Source organism: Pelmatolapia mariae, linkage group LG6, assembly GCF_036321145.2.
Source record: "Pelmatolapia mariae isolate MD_Pm_ZW linkage group LG6, Pm_UMD_F_2, whole genome shotgun sequence".
NCBI classification, from domain to species: Eukaryota; Metazoa; Chordata; class Actinopteri; order Cichliformes; family Cichlidae; genus Pelmatolapia; species Pelmatolapia mariae.
In genome coordinates this window covers 44,714,597-44,737,129 of record NC_086232.1, presented here as the reverse complement: position 1 = coordinate 44,737,129, position 22,533 = coordinate 44,714,597, and the positions used below count along the sequence as shown (strand labels likewise).

Genomic DNA, 22,533 nt, shown 5'->3' with positions numbered 1-22,533 from the left:
TTCTCCTGTTTATGTATTGTTACGTAGGTTATGGTTATTGGTTGTATATTTTGTTTTCTTTGGAGTTAGGCAAGTTCCTTTTATTTTCGTATTAAGGATGTTTTGCTTGTTATGTTGGCCTTGGCTCTCCCTGAAGCTGATTGTCAGTCTGAACTCAACCTTTACAACTAGCTGAAGATAAACCTTTTAAAAGCTACCATCTTGACTCCTCCTTCACTATTTTAACTTTATGTTAGCTCCTTCTATAGCCAAGGGACATAACATCAGCCATCCAGGAGGGGCTCAGATTAGAGCCGCTGCTTTTTCATATCGAAAGGAGCCAGGTGAGGTGGTTCAGGGATGCCATAACAGGGATGCCTTCTGGGTAGGTATTCTGGGCTTGTCCCACTGGGGCAGACCCATGACACGCTGGAGAGAATCTCTCCAGCGTGTCCTGGGAACGCCTTGGTGTTTCCTGGACAAACTGGAGGGGGTTGCCAGGGAGATGGAGGTCTGGACTTCTCTGCTTAGGCTGCTGCCCCTGCAACCTGACCCCGGATAAGTGGAATAACATGGAAGGACATTTGAAATGCATGCAGAAAAATTTACTATTTGCCTTCAGACTTGTGTACACTTCAGACCTTCAGAAGAGGACAATAAACCTAATCATAGAGATCAGGTATACCAAATGTTTGTTTCCCTGTGAAATTTCCGGTTAAATTTGGAAAGATAAACATTCTGGCTAGAAATGGAAAGAGTTTCAAACAAAAAATATATAAGAAATATTCCAGGGAGTGTAAAAGACTCATGGAGTGACTGAGATCTAAAAATCTTGAACTTATTCACTAGCATTAGTACAGTACAGTACAACAGAGAAGAGTGCAGAGAGTTGCTGACAGCATTGTTTGAAAACGTGGTGTGTTGTTACCAGTGTTGGGTAAGTTACTTTAAATTAGTAACTTAGTTACATTACTAGTTACTTCTATCAAAAGTAACTCAGTTACTTCAGTTACTCGTTACTTTCAGAGTAACTAGTTACTAGGGAAAGTAACTTTGGTTTTACTCAGAATTCTCTTGTTAATGTGTTGCTTCCGTAACTGGATACCCAGCCAGATTGCCAGTCTTCTAGCTTGCTTACTTGCCACAAGTGCACTGTGCCACCTACCAATAGAAAGGAAAAGATAATGTGCATATTTCCACGAGAGAAATCCCACGCCTGGACCGTCGTTGACCGCCGCCATGATTCTAGCCTGCTTTTTACATCCAACACAAAAACTGCAGTCGTGGTGCTTTTGATTGTACTGAGAACTTGGAAATTCTGCCTTCTGAATAGGAAGATGTAGGTAACACCAGACTGCAGATGAGCTGCATACAGAGCTGGACTGGGACAAAAAAATCGTCACGGGCATTTTGACTAGAGACCGGCCCACCATTATAGGAAAAATCATAAAGCCTTTGAATGAAAACAAACACTGTTGTGACAGTGATGTACACTGTTCTGGTGGTATATATGTATCAATCTATCAATTGTTTGTTGTAAGACTCAGATAATTATTTTTTAAAAGCGAGACATTTTAAATGAGAATAATAAAGAAAAGTATTTCCTTGTCCCCCCCTTTCCCTGTTAATGCCCTATCTGGCCCCCTGGCAACACTTTGCTAGACTCGCCCCTGCACAGTTACCAGCTGTCAGCTACGTAGAAAAGGATGCTGGTGTTATTTGTCTCTCAGAAACAGTTCACAACTTCCCTTCAACTCATTCATGTCACCTAAAAGGTAAACCTGTTTCTCCATCACCTGTTCAGCTCTGATGATTCAGTAAGGACATCTCCTGGTTTCATCTTCATGTTTCCCTCTCACCACATATCCAAACGATATCATGACCAGCAGCTTTACAGCTGTGGCTCCAGCAAACATCAGCTGATACTAGAAATTAATATTAAATAAATTCTAACAACAGCTGATCAAGCTTAAACGTGCTGCTGTTGTTTAACGCGACATCCGCTGGTTTCCTCTTTCTGGCGCAAAGTGGGCGATAAACAAACAAGAGAGGAAAGCCGATCAACTGATCATTGATCAGATTAATGATTGAAGTAGAAACAGGAGAGAGAGGGGGGGAGAGTGAGAGAAGAAGAGGCAGCTGTGCAGCGTAAACACAGAATAACTCCAAGCTTTGTGTCTTTTTCCATTGTAGCTGAAGTCCGGGACAAACTGTGTTTCTTTTCACCTCAATACGAAACACGTAATATTTTCTCTGAATACGAGACGATTCCGTTTTTTAGGGGATGGTTGGAAACTCTAATAATTAACCTTATGAACAAAATAAAGTTCAACATCAGTAACATTATAGCACCCACCCAGCTGTATAGAAACTCCGTCATGCTAGCTAGTACGCAGTACGGAAAAGTCAGCATAACGAAAATAAACTGCACCTAAACTTGGTTTATATCTGACCCAGATAGACTGCAGGTCATAACTTCTTACCTGAAGTTCAGTTATCCTGACACTCGGACCGGCGACCACTTCGGGTCTCTCCTCTTGCCTCCCCTTTCCCTCATCCACCTGCTGGCCTCCACCACTTGCTAATGTTACTGAATCTGTGGAAGCTCCGCGATATCCACCACATGAAGTAACGAATAACGAGCCTATCTAAATCCCAGTAACGAGTAACGCGTTCCTGGTTTTGGCATAATAACTAGTTACCGTGCTCGTTACCACAATAATAACGTAGTTACTGTAATGCGTTACTTAATAACGTGTTAGTCCCAACACTGGTTGTTACTAGGGATGGGTACCGGTATCCGGTGCCATTATGGCACCGGTTCTGACATAAACGGTAGTAACCAGACCGAAAAGCAGCGCACATTTCGGTGCTTTATTTCGGTGCTTTTTTTTTTTCTTGAGATGTCATACACTTTGGATTCTAGCCAATCATTTTACATTTACAAGGATAGTAGGCGGGCCCAGGTACGTACGTTCTTTTAGAGCAGAACTACAGCTTAAAAATGCCCAAGCCGAAGCGGTCAAAAGTCTGGCTGTACTTCACAGCAAAAGATGCAAACCCAGCAGCCTGCAACAAGTGCTTTAAGCCCCACGCCCCCGGTACCGCGAGCAAAAAGGAGGAGATCACGTTTAATCGGTTATAACACGGGGTGAAAAATATAAGTCCAGACATGTGTGGTATCCACAGAAACCTCTGAATCTCAGCTAAAATGTCATATAAACCATTTCTACAACCACCAAACTCAACGAAAACAAGCCATGATTAAACAAGCAGTTATGTAAATGCGCACAAGTCCGCTAAACAAACAAGGCGAACCAGAAATTCTCCAGACTTCATGTAACCGGCTAAAGAAAAGCTGGTTATCTTCCAGAGCTATCACTGACTCCACACACCAAGTTTCACCACACTCTGACCAAAATTCACTGAATGAGCCGCAAAAGAAGACCACAAAAACACACAGCGGCGCAAATGCGCTAAGACAGAAATTGGCTTACCGTCCAGATTTCCTCCGTTATTTTCGCCGGTAGCCATGTGGTTATCAGCAGTTACCACGCCTACCTAGCCGCATCAGAGCCATTTTCTGTCAACAACCTCCATTTCAGACCCACCTATAGACACGTGACTGGACAGACGTCACATGCAGTAAATTTGGGCCCACGTGGGTTTTGGCCTTGGAACGTCTGATTGGTTGAAGTAACGTGAACGTGGCATCATTACTGTGACTCTATTGGCTCAAACAATTAAAAAGAGGTGTCAATCATGCAAATTGACCAAAAGAAACCAAAGTTACAGCCCCTCAGAGTTTAAAGGGCCAGAGGCCAATTAAGCGCTCCATGGCAGAAAAGGCCCATTACCATGTAAATGTATGGTTGATTCTTCAAAAACGTATTTCTAAAAAAAGCATTTTTAGGCATGTTAATAAAATTAATTAATGTCTGCTCTTAAATACCTAAAAATTTCAACTGGCATGGTGTCCAATTGTGTGCCAAAATTGGACATTTTTGTACAACGTCTGGATATTCATGTATTGACAGGGCTGTAGTTTTTCACTGTTTCACTTTAAAAACATAAATCTTTGCACAGATGATGTTTATATGTTGTTACGGTTCTTATCATTTTGCAGAAAAAAAGAGACTGCTAAAAATAAAAACATGAGAGGTTTTTGGATGAAGTTTGTGTTCTCCATTCTTTAAGCACCGGTTCGAGCACCGTTTTAGCACCGGCACTGTTCCAAAAGTACCGATTTGGCACCGGTATCGGATAAAACCTAAACGATACCCATCCCTAGTTGTTACACTCGACATTTGAGATGCTGGTGAGCAAATGAAGATTCCACCTGTTTGGGCCTATTCATATTGCTGGACATACTTTGGACTTGGTCTTTACTTATGGCGCTGCCCATGACCATCTGCACATAAATGAAGTTGGTTTCAGTGACTATAAGTCTTTGTGTCACAGCAGACGTGTGGGGTTAGGAGTGAGGACCCAAGATGCAGGCACTGCTGATGTGATTGAGCTTTATTGTGGAGAGGGACATACAAGAAAAGGCGAGGGTGGCGAGAACAGAACTGAGAAATAACCTAAACTGGGAAAAACTAAGAATTAAACAACAAACCAGAACACAAGGAGATGGAGAGTGGAGGTACATGAAGCATAGAGGAACACGGGGAGACTCGGGGAGAAAACACAGACGAACCAGCAACATGCAGGAAAAAACACAGGGCTCAAATACACAAAGGAGCAATCAGGGAATGAGAAACAGGAGGGAGACATAACGGACATAACGAGATACGGGGAAGCAAAACTAGACACACTAACGTAGGACTGGGACTATCAAAATAAAACAGGAAAGAAGAGGCAATTCACAAAGACACAGACTTGACACCGAACTAAAAGGGACTCATGGAAAAAACCTAAGAATCACAGAGCAGAGAACTAGAGCGCTAGAAATACAGAGAAAGAAACCTAAACACTAACAGTGATAACAATGATGAAAATCAAACATCAAATCAGAACACAAGTCATTTACAGCAAAGAAATTATAGAACAATAATAATAATAACAAAACACTGGGTCACCGACCCAGGACCGTGAAACTTCTTTAATGTTTGGTATAATTCAGGGTCTTTTTCTTAAGTTTGTATTTAGAGTGGGCAAGTTTTTTCCCCCCTCTTTATTTGTAGAGTTTGTACGTGTAATTTGACATATCAGGCCTATTAAAACAAGTACCAAACGATACAAAGACATACCTCAATACAGATTAGGCTATTACAATTTGGATGATAACAATAAAAAAAAATTAAATAAAACAAAAGAAGAAAAAGGAAAAAAAACAAACATACACAGAGAACCCAAAAAAAGAAGAAAACAAAAAACATTCCCCCCCCCCCCCCCCCTCCAAACAGAACAAAAAAACCCCATGCTACTAAAGATTAGTCTGTTGTAAGTGTTTTCAATGAATTGAAGTAAATGATAAAAGGCTGCCACATCTGTGAGAAATTATTAACATTTCCTCTGAGTCTGAATTTTATTTTCTCCATTTATAAAAAGAACGTAACATCTTCCAGCCAACGTGATTGGGCTGGAGGGTGAGGAGCTTTCCAAGACAGCAAAATTCTACGTTGTGCCAGCAGTGAAGTGAAAGCGATAACATCCAGCTGCTTATGACCAAGGTTTAGGCTGGCACCTTCAGAAACACCAAAAATGGCAACTAGTGGGCATGGTTTGAGAGTAACGCTCAAAACATGAGAGAGCACTTCAAAATAAAAAGTCCAGTATAATTGAAGTGTCGGGCAGGCAAAAAACATATGAGTTAAATCACAGGGGGAGGTGTTGCATCTGTTGCACAGGTCAGGAATGTCGGGGTATATTTTAAATAGTCTAGACCTTGAGAAGTATAATCTGTATACCGTCTTAAACTGAATAAGGGAGAGTCTTGCACATGAGGCTGAGGAATGAATTTTGTCGATTACTTTGTCCCAGTAACCTTCCCCAAACTTAAGACCCAGTTCCTGTTCCCAACTCAAAGCAATTTTTTTGGTTGAGTAATTGCCCGATGCCATAATTAAAGTATATATTTGTGATATTAGAGCCTTACTGTGAGGCTTCAATTGGAATAAGTCTTCCCATCAAGCCTTGGGAGGCTGACTTGGAAATTCTGGCAAGATAGAAGATGCAAAGTTTCTTATTTGAAAGTAGAAGAACAAATGATACGAGGGCAAATCATACAAAGAACAAAAGTCACTAAAGCTGAGAAAAGCGTTATCTTTAAAAAAGTCAAAAACATTTGATACCTTTTCTTGCCCATATACAGAAGGAGGAGTCCACCAGGGACGGGGGGAAGAGGTGGTTGTTGCAGACTGGGGTCAGAGCAGAAGCAGAGACTGAACTGAAGTGACGCCGGAATTGATACCATATTTTCAGAGAGGCAATTAAAACAGGGTTGACTGTAAATTGTAAACAGGAAGGGACGAAAATAATAGTCCTGAGAGTGAGGAAGAGAAACATGATTGAGCCTCAAGGCAACACCAAGTAGCTTGAGGATTATTCAGCCAATAGGCATACTTTTGAATGTTGGCTGTCCAATACTAAAACATCAAGTTGGGCAGAGCAAGACCCCCACTGAGCTTACACTGTTGTAGTGAGGTCATACTAATCCTGGGGGTCTTATTTGCCCATATGAATGATGAAATCATTCGATTCACAGATTTGAAGAAGGATTGAGGTAGAAACAGTGTGATATATTCATTTTTATAATATTAATCCTGCCGAGAAGTGATAGAGGAAGATTTGCCCACCTTTGAAAAGCCAACCTTACAGGTCAGCAAAGGGTTAAAATTTGCAGTTCACAAAGAGTGGGCAAGTTTTTAACGATTCTGCTACTTCCAAGTTGTTGTTTTTTTCTTCTTTTCTGATGGTAACACTGCGCTCCTTGTTAACTGTTTTGACTTAACTTCAGCAATAGGCAAAATGAAACCCTCATCATGCTTTTAGAGAAATTACCTCCTCCTGTCCTGTCTGGGACTCTCAACACCATCGGTCCTACATTGTTGTGTATCAGTAACAGCACACTGAGTGACACAGTGTGCTGTGTGGCAGGCAGAGGTAGGACCCTAACACAGGACTCAAAGGGCTAACTAAAGGAGGCAGCTTTATTGTTGTAACAAAAACACTCTTAAACATAAGAATACAAGAATACAAAAAGGGGAAACTAGGAGTATCAAGGGAAGCAAGGCACACAGGGAAACACAAAAAATGGGAACGCAACAATATGCAGAGGGACAGTGAGGACTTAAATTCACACATATGATAACAGATTGGAAGAAAGGAGGAACAAATCACACATAATGAGACATGGAAAACAAAACTGAACACAATGCACGTGAGACCTAAACTACCAAAATAAAAAAGAAACCAAACACAGAGACACAGCGCGAGGGACAGCGAAACAATAGGAATGAGCAAGGAAGACATGACGGGCTGGAGAGAACACACAGACAACACCAAGACACGAAAGAGAGCAGACTAAATAAACAATTAACTAAGAACTAGAAATAGAAAGGATTAAACTAGGAAGCACAAGGAAATGAAACTATACCAAATAAAGACTACAAAACACTGATCACTACAGTAACAAGTAAACAAGGTCCAAAAGTCACAAAACACACTGCGTCAAAGACCCAGGACCGTAACACTGAAGCCTATTTTAAACACGCTGAGGTAACTCTTGTAGTACAGAAGCAAAAACCTTGATGCCAGCTCTATCATTAAATACAGTGGAACCCTGACTTACGAAGGCCCCATTTAACGAAAAATTCAAGTTACGAAGGCACTTAACAGCAATATTTCTGCCCGTGTTACGGCAAAATGCCCGTGTTACGAAATCCACTGGCTCCAATTGGCTGAGCACAGAATGCCCACAATGCCTTCCGAATCATGTGACAACCCCTTGGCTTTCGTACTTGCGCTTCGCTGTTCCACTTGAACGACGTATTGTTGTTGCAGTTAGCAATTAGCTTATAGCCTATCATTCACTCAAAAGGCGCGATGGGTGCTTCGACTTACAAAAGACCCTCGGGAACAAATTAATTTCGTAAGTCGGGGTTCCACTGTATTGCCATATTTTAAAATTGTCATTTCCCATACGGTAAAAAAATATATTTTAAAATACATTTTGAAATATATTTCAAAATATACAAAAAATGGCCAAAAAATATATGTGCTAAAATATATTTTAAAATATATTTACATATGTGTGTGTATATGTGTGTGTGATTGTATGAACATAAGTCAACATACTTAAAATGTAATTTCTTTTCCTTTTCCAGAAGTCTCAGTTCCCTCAGCTTTCACTGCAATCCTCAAAGCCCTTCTGGACACATTGGGAAACCTCTTCCTTACCGCCACTGTAACAAACAAAAGTCACAGTTCTATTACTTTTATCAGAGTTAAAATAAAAATAGGATTTATGTTAGCTAGCTTCATTTAGCAAACATATATTTCTGTTTATATAGATACAGATATTAATACAGATATATTTTATGCATAATTTTACCCCTTTTTTTTCCTAGATGGAAAGTCTATCCAGTTCACATTACAGTAATGCTAACACCCCTTTTGGTCGTCTCTCCTTACACTCCAGCATTTATAAATCTGTTGACCTTCTTTGTCTGAGACCAACCACTACAATGCATCATCACCTATTTGTATTGGTAACTTACTTTGCAACCTATTTTAATGGTTGCAAAATAAGTTACTTGTGCTGTATGCAATTTTAGATACACAGAAAGTCTTCACTTACTATATATGGCTGTCATAGTGTCCTTATGAAGGGCAGTTCTTCACTCTGCGCCCATGTCAATTTTGCTTTGTCCTCCTATAAAAAGCATGAATATTTGAGTGTTTGACTAGTTTTAGATTTCCAAAAATCTGATATTTGTACCACTAAACATTTGAACTACAATGATATGCTATTGAGAGATACTTTTATGGGTACTTTTTGGTAAAGAAACTGGTGACAGAGTTGTAGGCTTTTTAGAATACTATTAGCTAACCATTTGAACTGACTTTCAAAGCTGTTTACCTTTTAAATTGCTGTGGATCAAAACCTCCAGTGGGAAGACGGCCATTAGAAGAACACGCACCATTGAACCTGAAAATAACAAAAACAAACAAAAAACAGAACAATATATAAGAGTCAGGTAGGGTAATAAATCTCTTCTGAAGCAATATAGTTCATTTTGGGTGAAAAACAAAACATTCCTCTAAAATATATATACTGACATCAGCAATCAACATCATGATTGTAATTATTTCCTTTTTAGTACATCTACTGCTCTGTGCATGTGTCAAGCACTACGACTGTATCTATGCATATAAATTCACCATATATATCCTGCAAAAATGTTTTGTTATAGTCAAAAAAGGCAAACAAACAAAGGCATTCAATCAGAGGTGAGAAATTAATTGGGAATATCAATTATAGGTGAACTATTCTTTACCTACTAGCAATCATATTTGAATGTAAAATAAAATAAATAAATAATAATAAAAATAACATGATGTAATTAAAATGCACAACTTACATTAAGGAAATCTGCATTTGTATCCACAGGCTAAAAGTAAAACAGTAAATGTGTTAGTAATAGTACAGGTATTTATAAAAAAGAAAAAAGAAAAAAAAGAGGCAGTAACTGTGACTCTTCTAGTGGGATGCTAAATGCAGAGATTTAAATTTACAGTATAATACTGCATGTACAGGTAGCTGTGTTGTGAACTGTAACTGAATATTAGAGAATCTCAGAGAAATTGAATGTATTTATTTTTTGAATTTATCAATCATAAAACCGTCTGTTTTGAAGGCCTGTTACGATAACAACTTTTTGTTGGTCGGTATATTGCCCCATAAACAATTGCGACAAGTTATGTCATTGTCATTTTAAGACCATTTTATGTCTTTGAATGTATAATCATAATATAAAACCATAATAATGCAAGATCTACACACTTTCAATTGACAAACCAACATGTAATTCTTAAAATATTTAGATCATGGAAATTAGGTATCAAAATATTAGATACCATAAAAACTTGAATAAATAGTAATTTTTCTAACAAATAGAAAACAATGTTATTTAATGTTATTGTGTTGTTATTATTATATTTTATTTTTGTAAATATAATGACAGATAATTTGCATCATCAACAATTATTGAGGTCATGTACATGTATTGTGTGTTAAGTCGATATATCGATTATTGTGATAGGCCTACTGTTTTGGTATCATAACAAGCTTGTCAAACATGCATGACCACTAAGCAATGTCTAAGCAGTAGTATTGGTCTGAATGACAACAAACATAACTAGTGTTTTGGAAAATCTGTTAGAAAACAGTTATTTCAATAATTATGATTAGCATGTGACACAGACACTGCATAAAAAACTACAACAACAAATACTTACTTTAGGAGGATGGGGGAGGGCAGCATGAGGTTGAGACTTTGACATCTGTAAGAAACAAATTCATGTATTACAAACAAGTCACTTAAAAATACATTAATGTGGCAGATGCAGTGTATAAGTACAATCAGGGCTGTCACAACAATGGGGTGGGGCCAAGTGGCTGCAACCCCAGGTACAATGTGCAGGTATAAATAATTACATATAATATATGTGAATAAAGCAAGAATCTGTTTAGATTAGTCACTGTGCTGACTGATGCTTGCTAGGTTTATATGATTGCAAACTGCACAAAAACAACAACAGCAACAACATTAATGACAATGACAAACAAAATTACTTACATTTATGTAAATCTCACATCAGGAAGATCTGCATTCGATTTCATGGGCTGAAATAAATAGGCAGAAACATTACTGCTAAAAAACAAAAAACAAAAACTCTAAAAAGCCTAAAAATGACTTAAAAAGCAAGGAAATGTGGAACATTGTAATTAGCGAACATAAATTAGCGAACATAAAGCATAACTGTGCTTTGTTTCTAACCTTGGTAAGTACTCTGTAGCCAGAAGGAGAGGTGGGATTTCTGTGAAAGCCAAATTAAATGTGAATAGGTTTTGATAGTTATTGTATATAACAAGTGTAAACAGTTTTATTTGTAATTTTATCCCTTTCTGAGAAGGTAGAATAATAAGAAAAGGCAAAAGTACGTCACAATATAATTAATTAAGTTACATATTTTGATTACCAAATTATGGAAGCGTGGAGCTGCCACCCAGGCAAAAGAAAAATAGAGCTATATCACGTTATAACATGAAATGTTTATTGTTCTAACATTATGCTTTTCATGTTTGTATAATATAATATCACGTTATTACAATACACATAATTACCACGTTCGCACAATATTGTACGGACGTGATAATTATGTACATTGTTTGTACAATGTTGTTCAAACATGTTGTTCAAACATGAAAAGTATATTGTACTAACATGATAGTATATTGTTAGCACGATATACTTTTCACGTTATAACGTGATATACTTATATTTCTCTTTTGCCTGGGTGGCAGCTCTACGCTTCCGTGCCAAATAAGCGAGAATAAAGTAATATTATATGAGAAAAGGCACCTGCTAGCTTGATGATGGAGGCTTCATAGACCGGCCACCCGCCTTTTGGCTTCTTGTCACCACTCCACCAAATAAAGGTCCGTTTCCTCCATGCCGGCTAATTATTCATCCTCATTAAAATCTCGTATATGTTCAGTTGGCAGAATTGAGAATTTTACATCTTCCAAACACTTAATTAACGCGAACATAATCGGCTTGTTTCTTCCCGTCTCCTGTATCCGGCCGTTCCTCTCACTGTCGGAATTCGCGCCTCAGAGACGTCGTTATTTTTCAAAAAAAAAAAGAAAGAAAGAAAGAAACAGCAACAAGTAATAAAGAGAGTTTTTGCACGTTCATTGCACATTTGTGGGAATGTTTAAATATTTAATTTTTATTAATTACTTTTCATTATATCTTTATTTTTTAAACCACCATGGCAATGCGCATGCGCATACTCTCCTGCACGCAAAGGGCTTTGGAGTTGACGTAACGTCGCAATGCATTGTGGGAGCGCAGCACCATCTTGGCAGGCCACGAATCAAAACAAGATTGCTACGAACCATTCTGAAACGTAGCTGAAAAGAAAATGACAGTATAGAGACAGATTGTGTCCAGATGCAAAGAGACGGTACTTGATTGTTGAAATGTGGACCCGTATGAAATACAGCCGTGGAGTAGAAACCCTGAAGACCAAACCGCTATTGACTTAGCATGATCTACTCTCGTACCTTGTCTGTGGAGTCAGCGCATACACGGCGCACCAATTTCGCAATTATAAATCTCTGGAGGCGCACATCTTATTCACCAAGGACTGGGTACAAGATTTGGCTATTTTTAAGCCTCCACGTTGTGAGTACGCCGTCATTCAAGCAAAGGTAAGTCAGTTTGAGTACTGCGAGTAAAATGCGTTTGATTCCGCCCGAACATTCAAATTAGTGCAAGCATAAATTCATTCATGAGGGGAAATTACAGTGAGAACATGTGGAGGCTCTGTTAGAGGGATAACATAGTGAGTTCAGTGCATTGATGTGACATTGTCCTGAAGGATTTAGTTATTCTTTATGGTTAAAGAAATTGCCCTAATTAATTCATATTTATTATAAATAATCCTAATTACACATCTTGCTTCCTTGTTTGTGTTCTGTGTCACTAAAAATACATTCTGTTTTAGTTTTATACATTGATTAATGACCTGCAGAATCTCCTTATCATATTAGCTGTCCATAATTATCACTTAAAGTCGAACATTATGTTTTCTCCCTCTTGAAAGTGATTACATCCTTGCATTACATACTTTAGGTTCATTTTTTGCTGATAGGTTTCTAAAAAGAAACAGGCAGATTTAGAATTTAACATGCAGCGTTCTATAGATGGATACATAAAAACACTTTATTTGTTACATTTATGATAAATGGATTTGAAAGTAGATAAAAAACATTTGTGTCGGCCTTGGCTTATTAAAGTTCTTGTCTTTAAATGAACTTCGTCTGTGTGTGTTTCAGGTACTGCACTCTTAAAGACTGAATTGCAGCATTGCAGCCACAGGTCATTGTGAGTATCACAGGGAAGGTTGAAGCTGCCCACTGCACCTGTATGGCCGGAGTCATGGAGACCTGCAGCCATGTCGCTGCTCTTCTGTTTAATGTAGAAGCAACAGTGCGGATCTGTGGCACAAGGACTTTTACAGATGAACCTGCATACTGGGTTTTGCCTGGTAATATGACCAAGATACAGTCAGTGGTTGGCCATAAGATAGACTTCTCCTCTTCAGCTGCCCAAAAAAAGGTTCTTGATCAAAACATAAACAGACCATTCGTTGTGACAGGTAAAAGAAGCCGTCCTCAAAAAATAAAAGTTCCACCTGCTACTGTGGAGGAGTTGGATCAACTGATGGGACAATATTTTTCCAAGCATAGTTCTGTTCTGAATAACCCATAATGTTTTAATTTAGGGGGCCATGTAAATACTTTGCATTTACTGAATATGTACTTACTAAGTACCACTGTTCAAAAGTTGAATAAAGAAACAATTATATTATATAAAATAATTAAAAGCACTTTGTAGAACATCAAATCAGTTACAATGTAGAATCAATGTTATGTATAGTTTACAAATGACAAAATGTTCACATAAAATCATGACAGCATTTAAATAATACCACCCACTACTAGCATTCTGTAATTTACTGTCTCTTTTGAAAACTTATCACTACATAAACAGCACAAGACTTAAGAGCATTTAACAGGAGCATTTTTCCCTGGTTTTACTACCACACTGGGGCACATGTTCACCAAAACGCAGCAAACCTTTGCCATCTTATCCAGGAGGGTCACCTTTTTACCCACACATGGAAGAAGTAATCTGATTGGCATGGTGGTATGTAGCATGTAGTTTGAAGCAGGGATTTCGTAGTGCCCCATGTGTAGCGTTGGAACCCAGTCAGGATTTGTTTCATTCATTTCATAGGCTGGTTTGCTGCAATAATGCCAAATAATTAGCAACTCTATAAATAGAAGGTAGTTCTGCATGTTTGTTCTAAGTTTGTGCTATGATCTCAGAGCACATTGAAAATAAAACTAACAGGCTATAAAGAGTAACATGAACTTATTTAGAACTTACCTGAATGAAAATACTGAAGCACACCAACAGATATCTGGGGATGGTAGAGAACTGAATATCAGCTCGCCTTGCAGCTGCTATCCAGGCTAGACGCCTTCTTTTGGTAACATCCAACACATAAGCTCCCTCATGATGCTTCCAGGTGAGGAAACAATGAAAAGAGAGCCTGTTTTCAAGCTTATTCCTTTGCCGGTAGTGCAATCTAACATTACAACCGGCCACACAGCAAGCATTTGTTTGGCCTGCTAATATGGCGCCTCGACCAAAAATCCTGGCTACGCCCCATCCCGTAAGATCCCGCTCCAGAGCCCTATTAACGTATGGATCTAGAAAGAAGACGCTGCATTTTTAACTCTGAGGGAGATGGAGAATGAGCCTATTTCCAAAAAAAGTGGAGTGTGTTCCTTTAAGTACTATATTGTATATATTGTCAAAAACTAAAGTGTACATAGCAGTTGTTGTATCTTGTTTACTGTATCACTGACAGATAATTTCAAAGTCAATGAACGCTACATTATAGTGAGATATTGTGTGATGTGAAATACTGTAAGCAAATGAATAAACAACCTAATTCGTGATAGACCTTTGACTCTGTTTTGTTTGAATCCAACTGTTTTTTGCAGATGTGCATAAAACATGTTACTTTTAGTATTATTATCATTATCATCATTATTGCACTAAATACATTTTAAATAAAGGTTGGAAATGTATTTTCTTCACCCTAAAATATGTTTTGAAATGTATTTTGGTTTGAAAGAAATATATTTTCAATTTCAAAAATATATTTTTTGGAGCATCACAAATACAAAATATATTTACCATATATTTGAAATATATTTTGGCCAGGAAAAATGTATTTTTTTACCGTATGGGTTGTTGGAATATTATAAGAACACATTGTAAAAAAATGCCCTGTCGTTCTCACTTCACCCCAACCGGTCGCAGCAGATGGCCCCGCCCCTCCCTGAGCCTGGTTCTGCTGGAGGTTTCTTCCTGTTAAAAGGGAGTTTTTCCTTCCCGCTGTCGCCAAAGTGCTTGCTCACAGGGGGTCACATGAGTGTTGCGTTTTTTCCTGTATGTATTACTGTATCGCCTGTATTACACAGGGCGATCGTGGCTCAAGAGTTGGCAGTTCGAACTGTCCGAGCCGGGACAGTCCTGGTCGTTGTGTCCTTGGGCAAGACACTTCACCTACCACCTACTGGTGTTGGCCAGAGGGGCCGATGGCGCGATATGGCAGCCTCGCTTCTGTCAGTCTGCCCCAGGGCAGCTGTGGCTACAACTGTAGCTTGCCTTCACCAGTGTGTGAATGTGAGAGTGAATGAATAGTGGAATTGCGCTTTGAGGGTCCCGAAAAGCGCTATATAAATGCAATCCATTATTATTATTGTTACTGTAGGGTCTACCTTACAATACAAAGCACCTTGAGGCAACTGTTGTGATTTGGCGCTGTGTAAATAAAATTGAATTAAGTTGAAAAAACGGAAGTAAGCTCAGATCTTTAAAATGCAAATGACAGATTTTTTAGTCTGGCTTTCAAAAGCAGCACTCCACTGAGACCACTCTCTTGAAGAGCGCCTCAAGACGCCTCGTTGTGTGCCTCAACTTTGAGTCTTTTATCACAAGCTAATCTGCCTTTTTTTTTTCTTCTTGGTTAGGTTTAGGGATTAGAGATCTGATCTAGATTATCATATTAAATTTGGACACATTGTCAGTAGTGGACCTTGGATTCATCAGGTGTTTCGGCCATTATCACTAGACACCCTCATCCAAGGAGGCCCTGCCAGGGTTGATCAGGCCCTGGAGTGTGTCACTGGTTTAATTGTTATTTCTCTTCTTTCTTCTGTTTAGATTTCCACAGTCTATCCTCTCCCATCTATTCACTGCAAAAGGGACAAGATAGGAGAGAGCAGAAAGGAGAGCCGGAAGGGGGGGGGCGCCCGATCTGGCTTCCCACACCTCCCCGCCAGATCGGGCTGGACACTAACTCCCCACTGCCTCCCAGAAAAGGGAAGAAGAGCAGAATATTTTCTTTTCTCTCGCGGTTAGTTGACTGCCGTAGCTGCCCAAGTGATGTCAGCCCTTTTTAGCCATAGCCAGTGACTGGTCCTCTCAGCAGTGTTAGCTAGTTCTCTTAGAGCCTGCCGTTGCGCCTGTCCTCTGATCCCAATCTCTCTAAGTAGTTTTGCTGTTGTACTGGCAACAAAGCCCCTGGACCCCACTTCCACCTGGTTGTGGAGGGCTGGAGCCGCTATGGTTAAGGTGAATGTGGCGCTGGAAGCAGCCACCGGTTGCGGCAAGGAAAAAGCAGCACGTGTCTGCTGCGGTAGTGACACGGACACAGAGACAGGCGGGAGACTGAACACTCCAACTTTTACTCCCGTAGCTGCCGAACGGAGAGCTGCGTCACAGAGGGGCTGGAGTGATTCAGTCTGCATGCTGGGGGCTGCTGCTTTGGTGGTGAATGTGAAACTCCTCCAGTTGTTGCCAAAACAAAGTCCTTGCGGTGCAATGATAAATGCTCCACAAAAAGCGGGTTGGCAGCAATAATCCGACCCAGCTGGGCCCAAATAGATTCCTTCTCCACCTCCTGCCCTTGTGCAGATAATCCAAAATCCATGGAGCTGTGCAACGTGGACACTAAACTCAAAAAAGTCTGTGAAATGAATGTCTGCTGGGTCCCACATGGTCAGGTCGTTCTGTCACAGTATGCGGCAGCGCACTGCATGAATTTGCGAAGAGCACCCAAAATGCAGACACAAAGAATGTGGAAGAAAACTTGAAAATTAACAAAAACATTAACCTGAACTGCGTGAACAAAACAAACAACATGCAAAACCTGGGCATGAAACTTAGAAACATGATGTGAACAACAGACGACCTGACAAAGAATGAACAGAAACACTAAATACACACAAGGGTGATTAGGGGAAGTGGAAACACATGGAGAAACAGCTGACACCAATCTGACATAACGAGACAAAAGAAGCAAAGCTGACTACACTGACATAGGACAGACCTTCAAAATAAAACAGGAAACAGAATGGAAAGCAGACATGACAATACAACTTCACAACATGGACAAGAAGACAAGAAACATGACAGACTAACACAGAAGACCTAAGTGAAACATAAATAAACTAAAGGCAACCAAAAGATAATCCAATTACTCAACATAATAAAGGAATAACTTAAGAACGTAACCTGAAAACGTTGGGTCAGAGACCCAGGATCGTGACACTTTCCTCCCTCGCAGTTTGTTTTTCTTTAAGATTTTTAGATTTCGTTTGATTTGTTCCAGGTTTCACGCTTGTTTATTTTGTAAGTTCTTCAGTAGTAACACCTTTTTTTTAAATGATCTCACTTCCTTTTTAATTAAATTTTCCATCTCAGCCTTGTGGTCTGTTTTCTGTGAACTGAATGGTTTTTCAAAGGTCATTTGATGACTGAATAAAGCGATGAAACTAAATCGTATCAAATATCTCAAAAACTCTTACATGCTATCTAAGGAACTTCACTTGTTCTTTATTTAAATTTCTTTCTGGATTCTAAAGACGTTTTTTCTGCAGTGTGGACGATGTGACCCTGATCGCTCCAGATATTTCTTCATCTCTGACCAATGAAGGCTCCTTATTTCATGACATCATCAGTCAGCTGACTCTGGTAGGTCATCTGGATGTTTATACACGTGACAGACAAACAGCTGACCACATGAAATGATGCCAAAAGTTTTCTTTCACTAATTCAAAACGGCGCTGTCCCATTTTTATTTACAATGAGAGTGAAATTTAACTTTGAAACAAATCTCAAACTTATTGTTTCTTTTGTCTCTCATTTATTTACCGGTTTATCTTGTTCATTTTAGGATCTGTGATGTTTGCAGTCCTGAAACAGGACGTTGTGTCTTCAGCTTGTCGGCCATGTTTTCTTTCATTCTTTCCTGGATGTTTTCTGTGTTTTGTTTTGTTTTTTAATTGACCCAGATGTGTTGATGTTGGTGTGATGATTAATTATTTGTGTTCTACATGATGTGCTAAAAAATGTCAGTGGGTCATTTGTGTTTAGGGTGGAGCTTCATCCTGTCATTAATGACTGACCCTGTTAATTATTGATCGAGTAAAGTTTCATTATCACCTGAAGTCTGGAATAAATAAAAACAAAACAGTTTGAACCTGCATTTTATTCGACAGGATGAGATATTTAATTCATCTGGTGTTGGTGTTTATATTTATTATTAATAATGTGATTAAAAATATTCTTCTGTATACTATGAAGTATTTATTTTTTCCTTGTATTTTGGAGAACAATCAAACAATAATCTGCAGTTCTGCTCTGAACTCCATGATTAAGATCTTCAGATTTTTCCGATGTCACAGTTTCATCTTGCTTTGTGAAATCCGTGGCTTGACTATCCCGTCCACGTTTGTGATAAGTCACATGTTGTAGACTTGTCCTCGTTTACGCGAACACGCTCGCAGTTGAATTAAATAAATTCTGGGTTGATTTATGACGACCCCCGTCTGATGGTGTTACAGAAGCCAGTTAGGGAAAGAAATCTCGGCTATGTTGAACTTGCTTCTTGGTTCAGGGAAGAAAAGAAAATTCAACATCAGTAATGACTCAGATATTTCCTCGTTATCTGTGCTGTTGTACTGCTCCGTTATCATGTTTCCATTATTTGCACAGAAACAAAGTCCATTGCACTGACTGATATCAGAGGTTAAAGGTCAATGGGCTCTGAAGAAGTGATTCTGCTGAAGGTGCAGAAAAAGGAGAGACAAATGAATGAAGGAGAAGAGAAAGAAAAGAGGATTTGAAAAAACGTGACAAAAAGAGGAAGAAAGATTTCACAACAGACTGGAGACCAAAGCTACAGACGAGAAAAACAGACAAAAACGGAGCAAAGTGAGATAAAAGGTGGGTTTTACTGGTTCACACAGCAGGAAGAAAAAGCGGCTGACAAGGAAAAATCGGTTGAACGTTATCAATACATCCAGGAATCAGTGACAGAACATCTGGCTACACTCGAGGTAAAGCCCTTCAGCTGGTTTGTTTCCTGTCAGAGAAATGCTTCATTTAGACTTTCTGCAGATTTTTCTGAACTTCATCTTTTTTCATTAATGTACTGGCTGGTGCCAAATTAAAGGAAAAGCCTGAACCTTTGGTCTTCCAGTAGTGAGGTGGAGCTGGCAGGGCTCGAGTCCACAGCGACAGAAATCTCATTTTTATGGAAGGAGCAGAAAGCCTGTGATGCAGCACAGCCTGCATTTATATCTGAGTTTGTCTTCTTTTCTGCTGTTTAAAGCTCCAACGTCCTGGATCTCTGTTGGGATTTCCTTATTATTCTGTCTCTGCCTCATGTTTCTACTGATATTTTTGTTTTGGCGTCACCATGTTTTTACAGACAATTTCAGCTAAAACTCTGACTTTGTCAATCCTGAGATAAAAGTGATCCTTTTATCCTCTGCAAACAGAGTTGACCTCAACTCTGGGACGATTACCGTGGTAACATGCTCTGTGAATTTAACCTGTTCGGTGGGTTGAGATGAATTGAACTGACAGCAATTCCATCAGTGACTGATTATCAGCTCAGAGTGAGGTTGAGGCTGAAATGACTTTAAGGCTCTAAATGGATTTAAAGTGACTTAAAAAGCAGCTGCAGAGAGTCAGGTTGTAATCGATTACATCCCCCGGCAGCCTACACTTATTGCAGCATAACTAAGGGAGGATTCAGGGTCACCTGGTCCAGCCCTAACTATATGCTTTAGCAAAAAGGAAAGTTTGAAGCCTAATCTTAAAAGTAGAGATAGTGTCTGTCTCCTGAATCCAAACTGGAAGCTGGTTCCACAGAAGAGGGGCCTGAAAACTGAAGGCTCTGCCTCCCATTCTACTTTTAAATACTCTAGGAACAACAAGTAAGCCTGCCGTGTGAGAGCCAAGTGCTCTAATAGGGTGATATGGTACTACAAGGTCATTAAGATGAGATGGGGCCTGATTATTTAAGACCTTGTATGTGAGGAGCAGGATTTTGAATTCTGGATTTAACAGGAAGCCAATGAAGGGAAGCCAATACAGGAGAAATCTGCTCTCTCTTTCTAGTCCCTGTCAGGACTCTTGCTGCAGCATTTTGGATTAACTGAAGGCTTTTCAGGGAGTTTTTAGGACTTCCTGATAATAATGAATTACAGTAGTCCAGCCTGGAAGTAATAAATGCATGAACTAGTTTTTCAGCATCACTCTGAGACAGGATATTTCTAACTTTAGAGATGTTGCACAAATGGAAGAAAGCAGTCTTACATATTTGTTTAATATGTGCGTTGAAGGACATGTCCTGGTCCAAAAATGACTCCAAGGTTCCTCACAGTGTTACTGGAGGCCATTGTAATGCCATCCAGAGTAAGAATCTGGTTAGATACCATATTTCTAAGATTAATAATAACTAACTATTCAATGCAGAGAGGTCTATTAACATAGTGAATGAAGAAGAAACACCCAGTGCATCATGGGAATCCCCCAGCAGCCTACACTTATTGTAGCATAACCAAGGGAGGATTCAGGGTCACCTGATCCAGCCCTAACTATCAGGACCAGGAAGAAAAAAAAAACAACGAAAGAAGTTAGAGACCCAGAGTTGACAAGCAAGACCCATCAATGACAAACAGTGACTGCACAGAGAGATGGGAGCAGCAGCTGGTTTGTGTCACAAAGAAGCACCTCTGGGGAACCGATCCAGTTATTTGGAGGAGAAGGTGGCTGACGCAGTCCACAGAAGCCAGATCTGCAGCACTGAGGGGCCCCTGGGTGGAGCGCTGGTGACTGTGCTATATATATGTGAAGGTTCTCAGTCATCTAGGTCATCAATAGTCAATGGTAACTTTATTGTCCCCAATGGGAAATTGATTTGCAGTATGTCCACACATCAATAACACAAAAAAACAACAAGCACAAAGTCCAAATTTGATCAGTAACATCAACAAAGTGTGCAGTACTGATGGCAACAACACATATGGTTTGGTGTTATCAATCATGACAATAGCAGCAGGTATGACAGACACTTGATGTCTCTTGGTCTTCACTGCAGGCACTTTATACCGACGACCTGAGGGAAGCAGGTGAAGATCATTAAAGAGAGGACGGTCTGAACACAACATGACAGATGTCTGTGAAGGTTCTAAGGAGCTTGGAAAGTAGCTTGAAGATGTTTCACCTCTCAGCCAAGAAGGTTCTTCAGGTCTAGGGTCAAATGGTGGAGAGTCCCCGATTTAAGCCCTGTAGGAGTGTCCTTCAAAGAGGGACAATGGACCCCCTGATGATCCTCTACCTAATCACATGAGCCAAGGTGTGAAAACAGGAGCACGACATCCCAGTGTACTTCAGACCCAGCAACACACTCAGACAGAAACTGGTTCACCCGAAAGACAAAACTCCAAAACACAGACTTAACAATGTGGTGTATGCTGTACAGTGCAGCGAGGAATGCCCAGACCTCTACATTGGAGAGACCAAACAGCCACTTCACAAGCGCATGGCACAACATAGAAGAGCCACCTCCACGGGACAAGACTCAGCAGTCCATCTGCATCTAAAGGTCAAAGGTCACTCTTTTGAGGATGCCAATGTTCACATGTTGGACAGAGAGGACAGATGGTTTGAAAGAGGAGTGAAAGAAGCCATCTATGTCCACGTCTTCAAGCTTCAAGCTAAACAAGCTCAGACACTTTTCTTTCCAAGCTCCTTAGAATAACATAACATGACCTCCTCAGCACCTGCCTGTTATAAGAGTCCATCAGCTGGACCTGAGACCTCCCTGAAATCTGACCAGCAACTTTAACCAGGTTAGCAAGTCTGGTCTCATTGGTCAAAGACAAATTACCGTAACCAAGCAATGATACAAAACATTAAAACTGATTCAACAAAACTTTATAAAAAGGGTCATCGTTTCACATGAAATGTTCAACACTCCTTAAAAAGTACAGCTTTGTTGGACTTTTTTTCACTGTGGAATCAAAACGTGACTCAAAGGACAGAGCCTTATCAAGAACAACCCCCAAATTCTTACAACTATCCACCAGTTCAATGGCAGCAGTCTCAGTGCAGGATGGGGGATGGGTTCCTGAAGTCAATAACCATGTCCTCAGTTTCAAAGGTGTTGATCTTTAAGAATGACTGATCACACCAACGAGCAAACTCCTCCACAACATCGTACGTCGTAGTCTAAGGAGCTCGGAAAGAAAAGCATACAGACTTCTTTACATTTCCTTGAAGACATTTCACATCCGAGAAGCTTCTTCAGTTCTAAGCGCAACTGGTGGAGAGTCCCAGGTATTTAAGTGTTATGGGAGTGTCCCCATAAGAGGGTCGTGGA

At 39.8% G+C, this 22,533-nt stretch overlaps 1 protein-coding gene across 1 annotated transcript in view; it reads left to right on the top strand.

Annotated features, from left to right (window-relative positions):
- LOC134628794 (VIP peptides-like) overlaps positions 1-18,381 on the top strand; it is a 36,652-nt gene extending 18,271 nt beyond the window's left edge. Inside the window, exons 5-6 of the mRNA XM_063475559.1 lie at positions 17,738-17,831; positions 18,034-18,381. Of these exons, the coding sequence (XP_063331629.1) occupies positions 17,738-17,831; positions 18,034-18,042 (103 nt within the window). The 3' untranslated portion in view covers positions 18,043-18,381. The remainder of the gene's footprint in view (positions 1-17,737; positions 17,832-18,033) is intronic.
- The last annotated feature ends 4,152 nt before the right edge of the window (positions 18,382-22,533 follow it).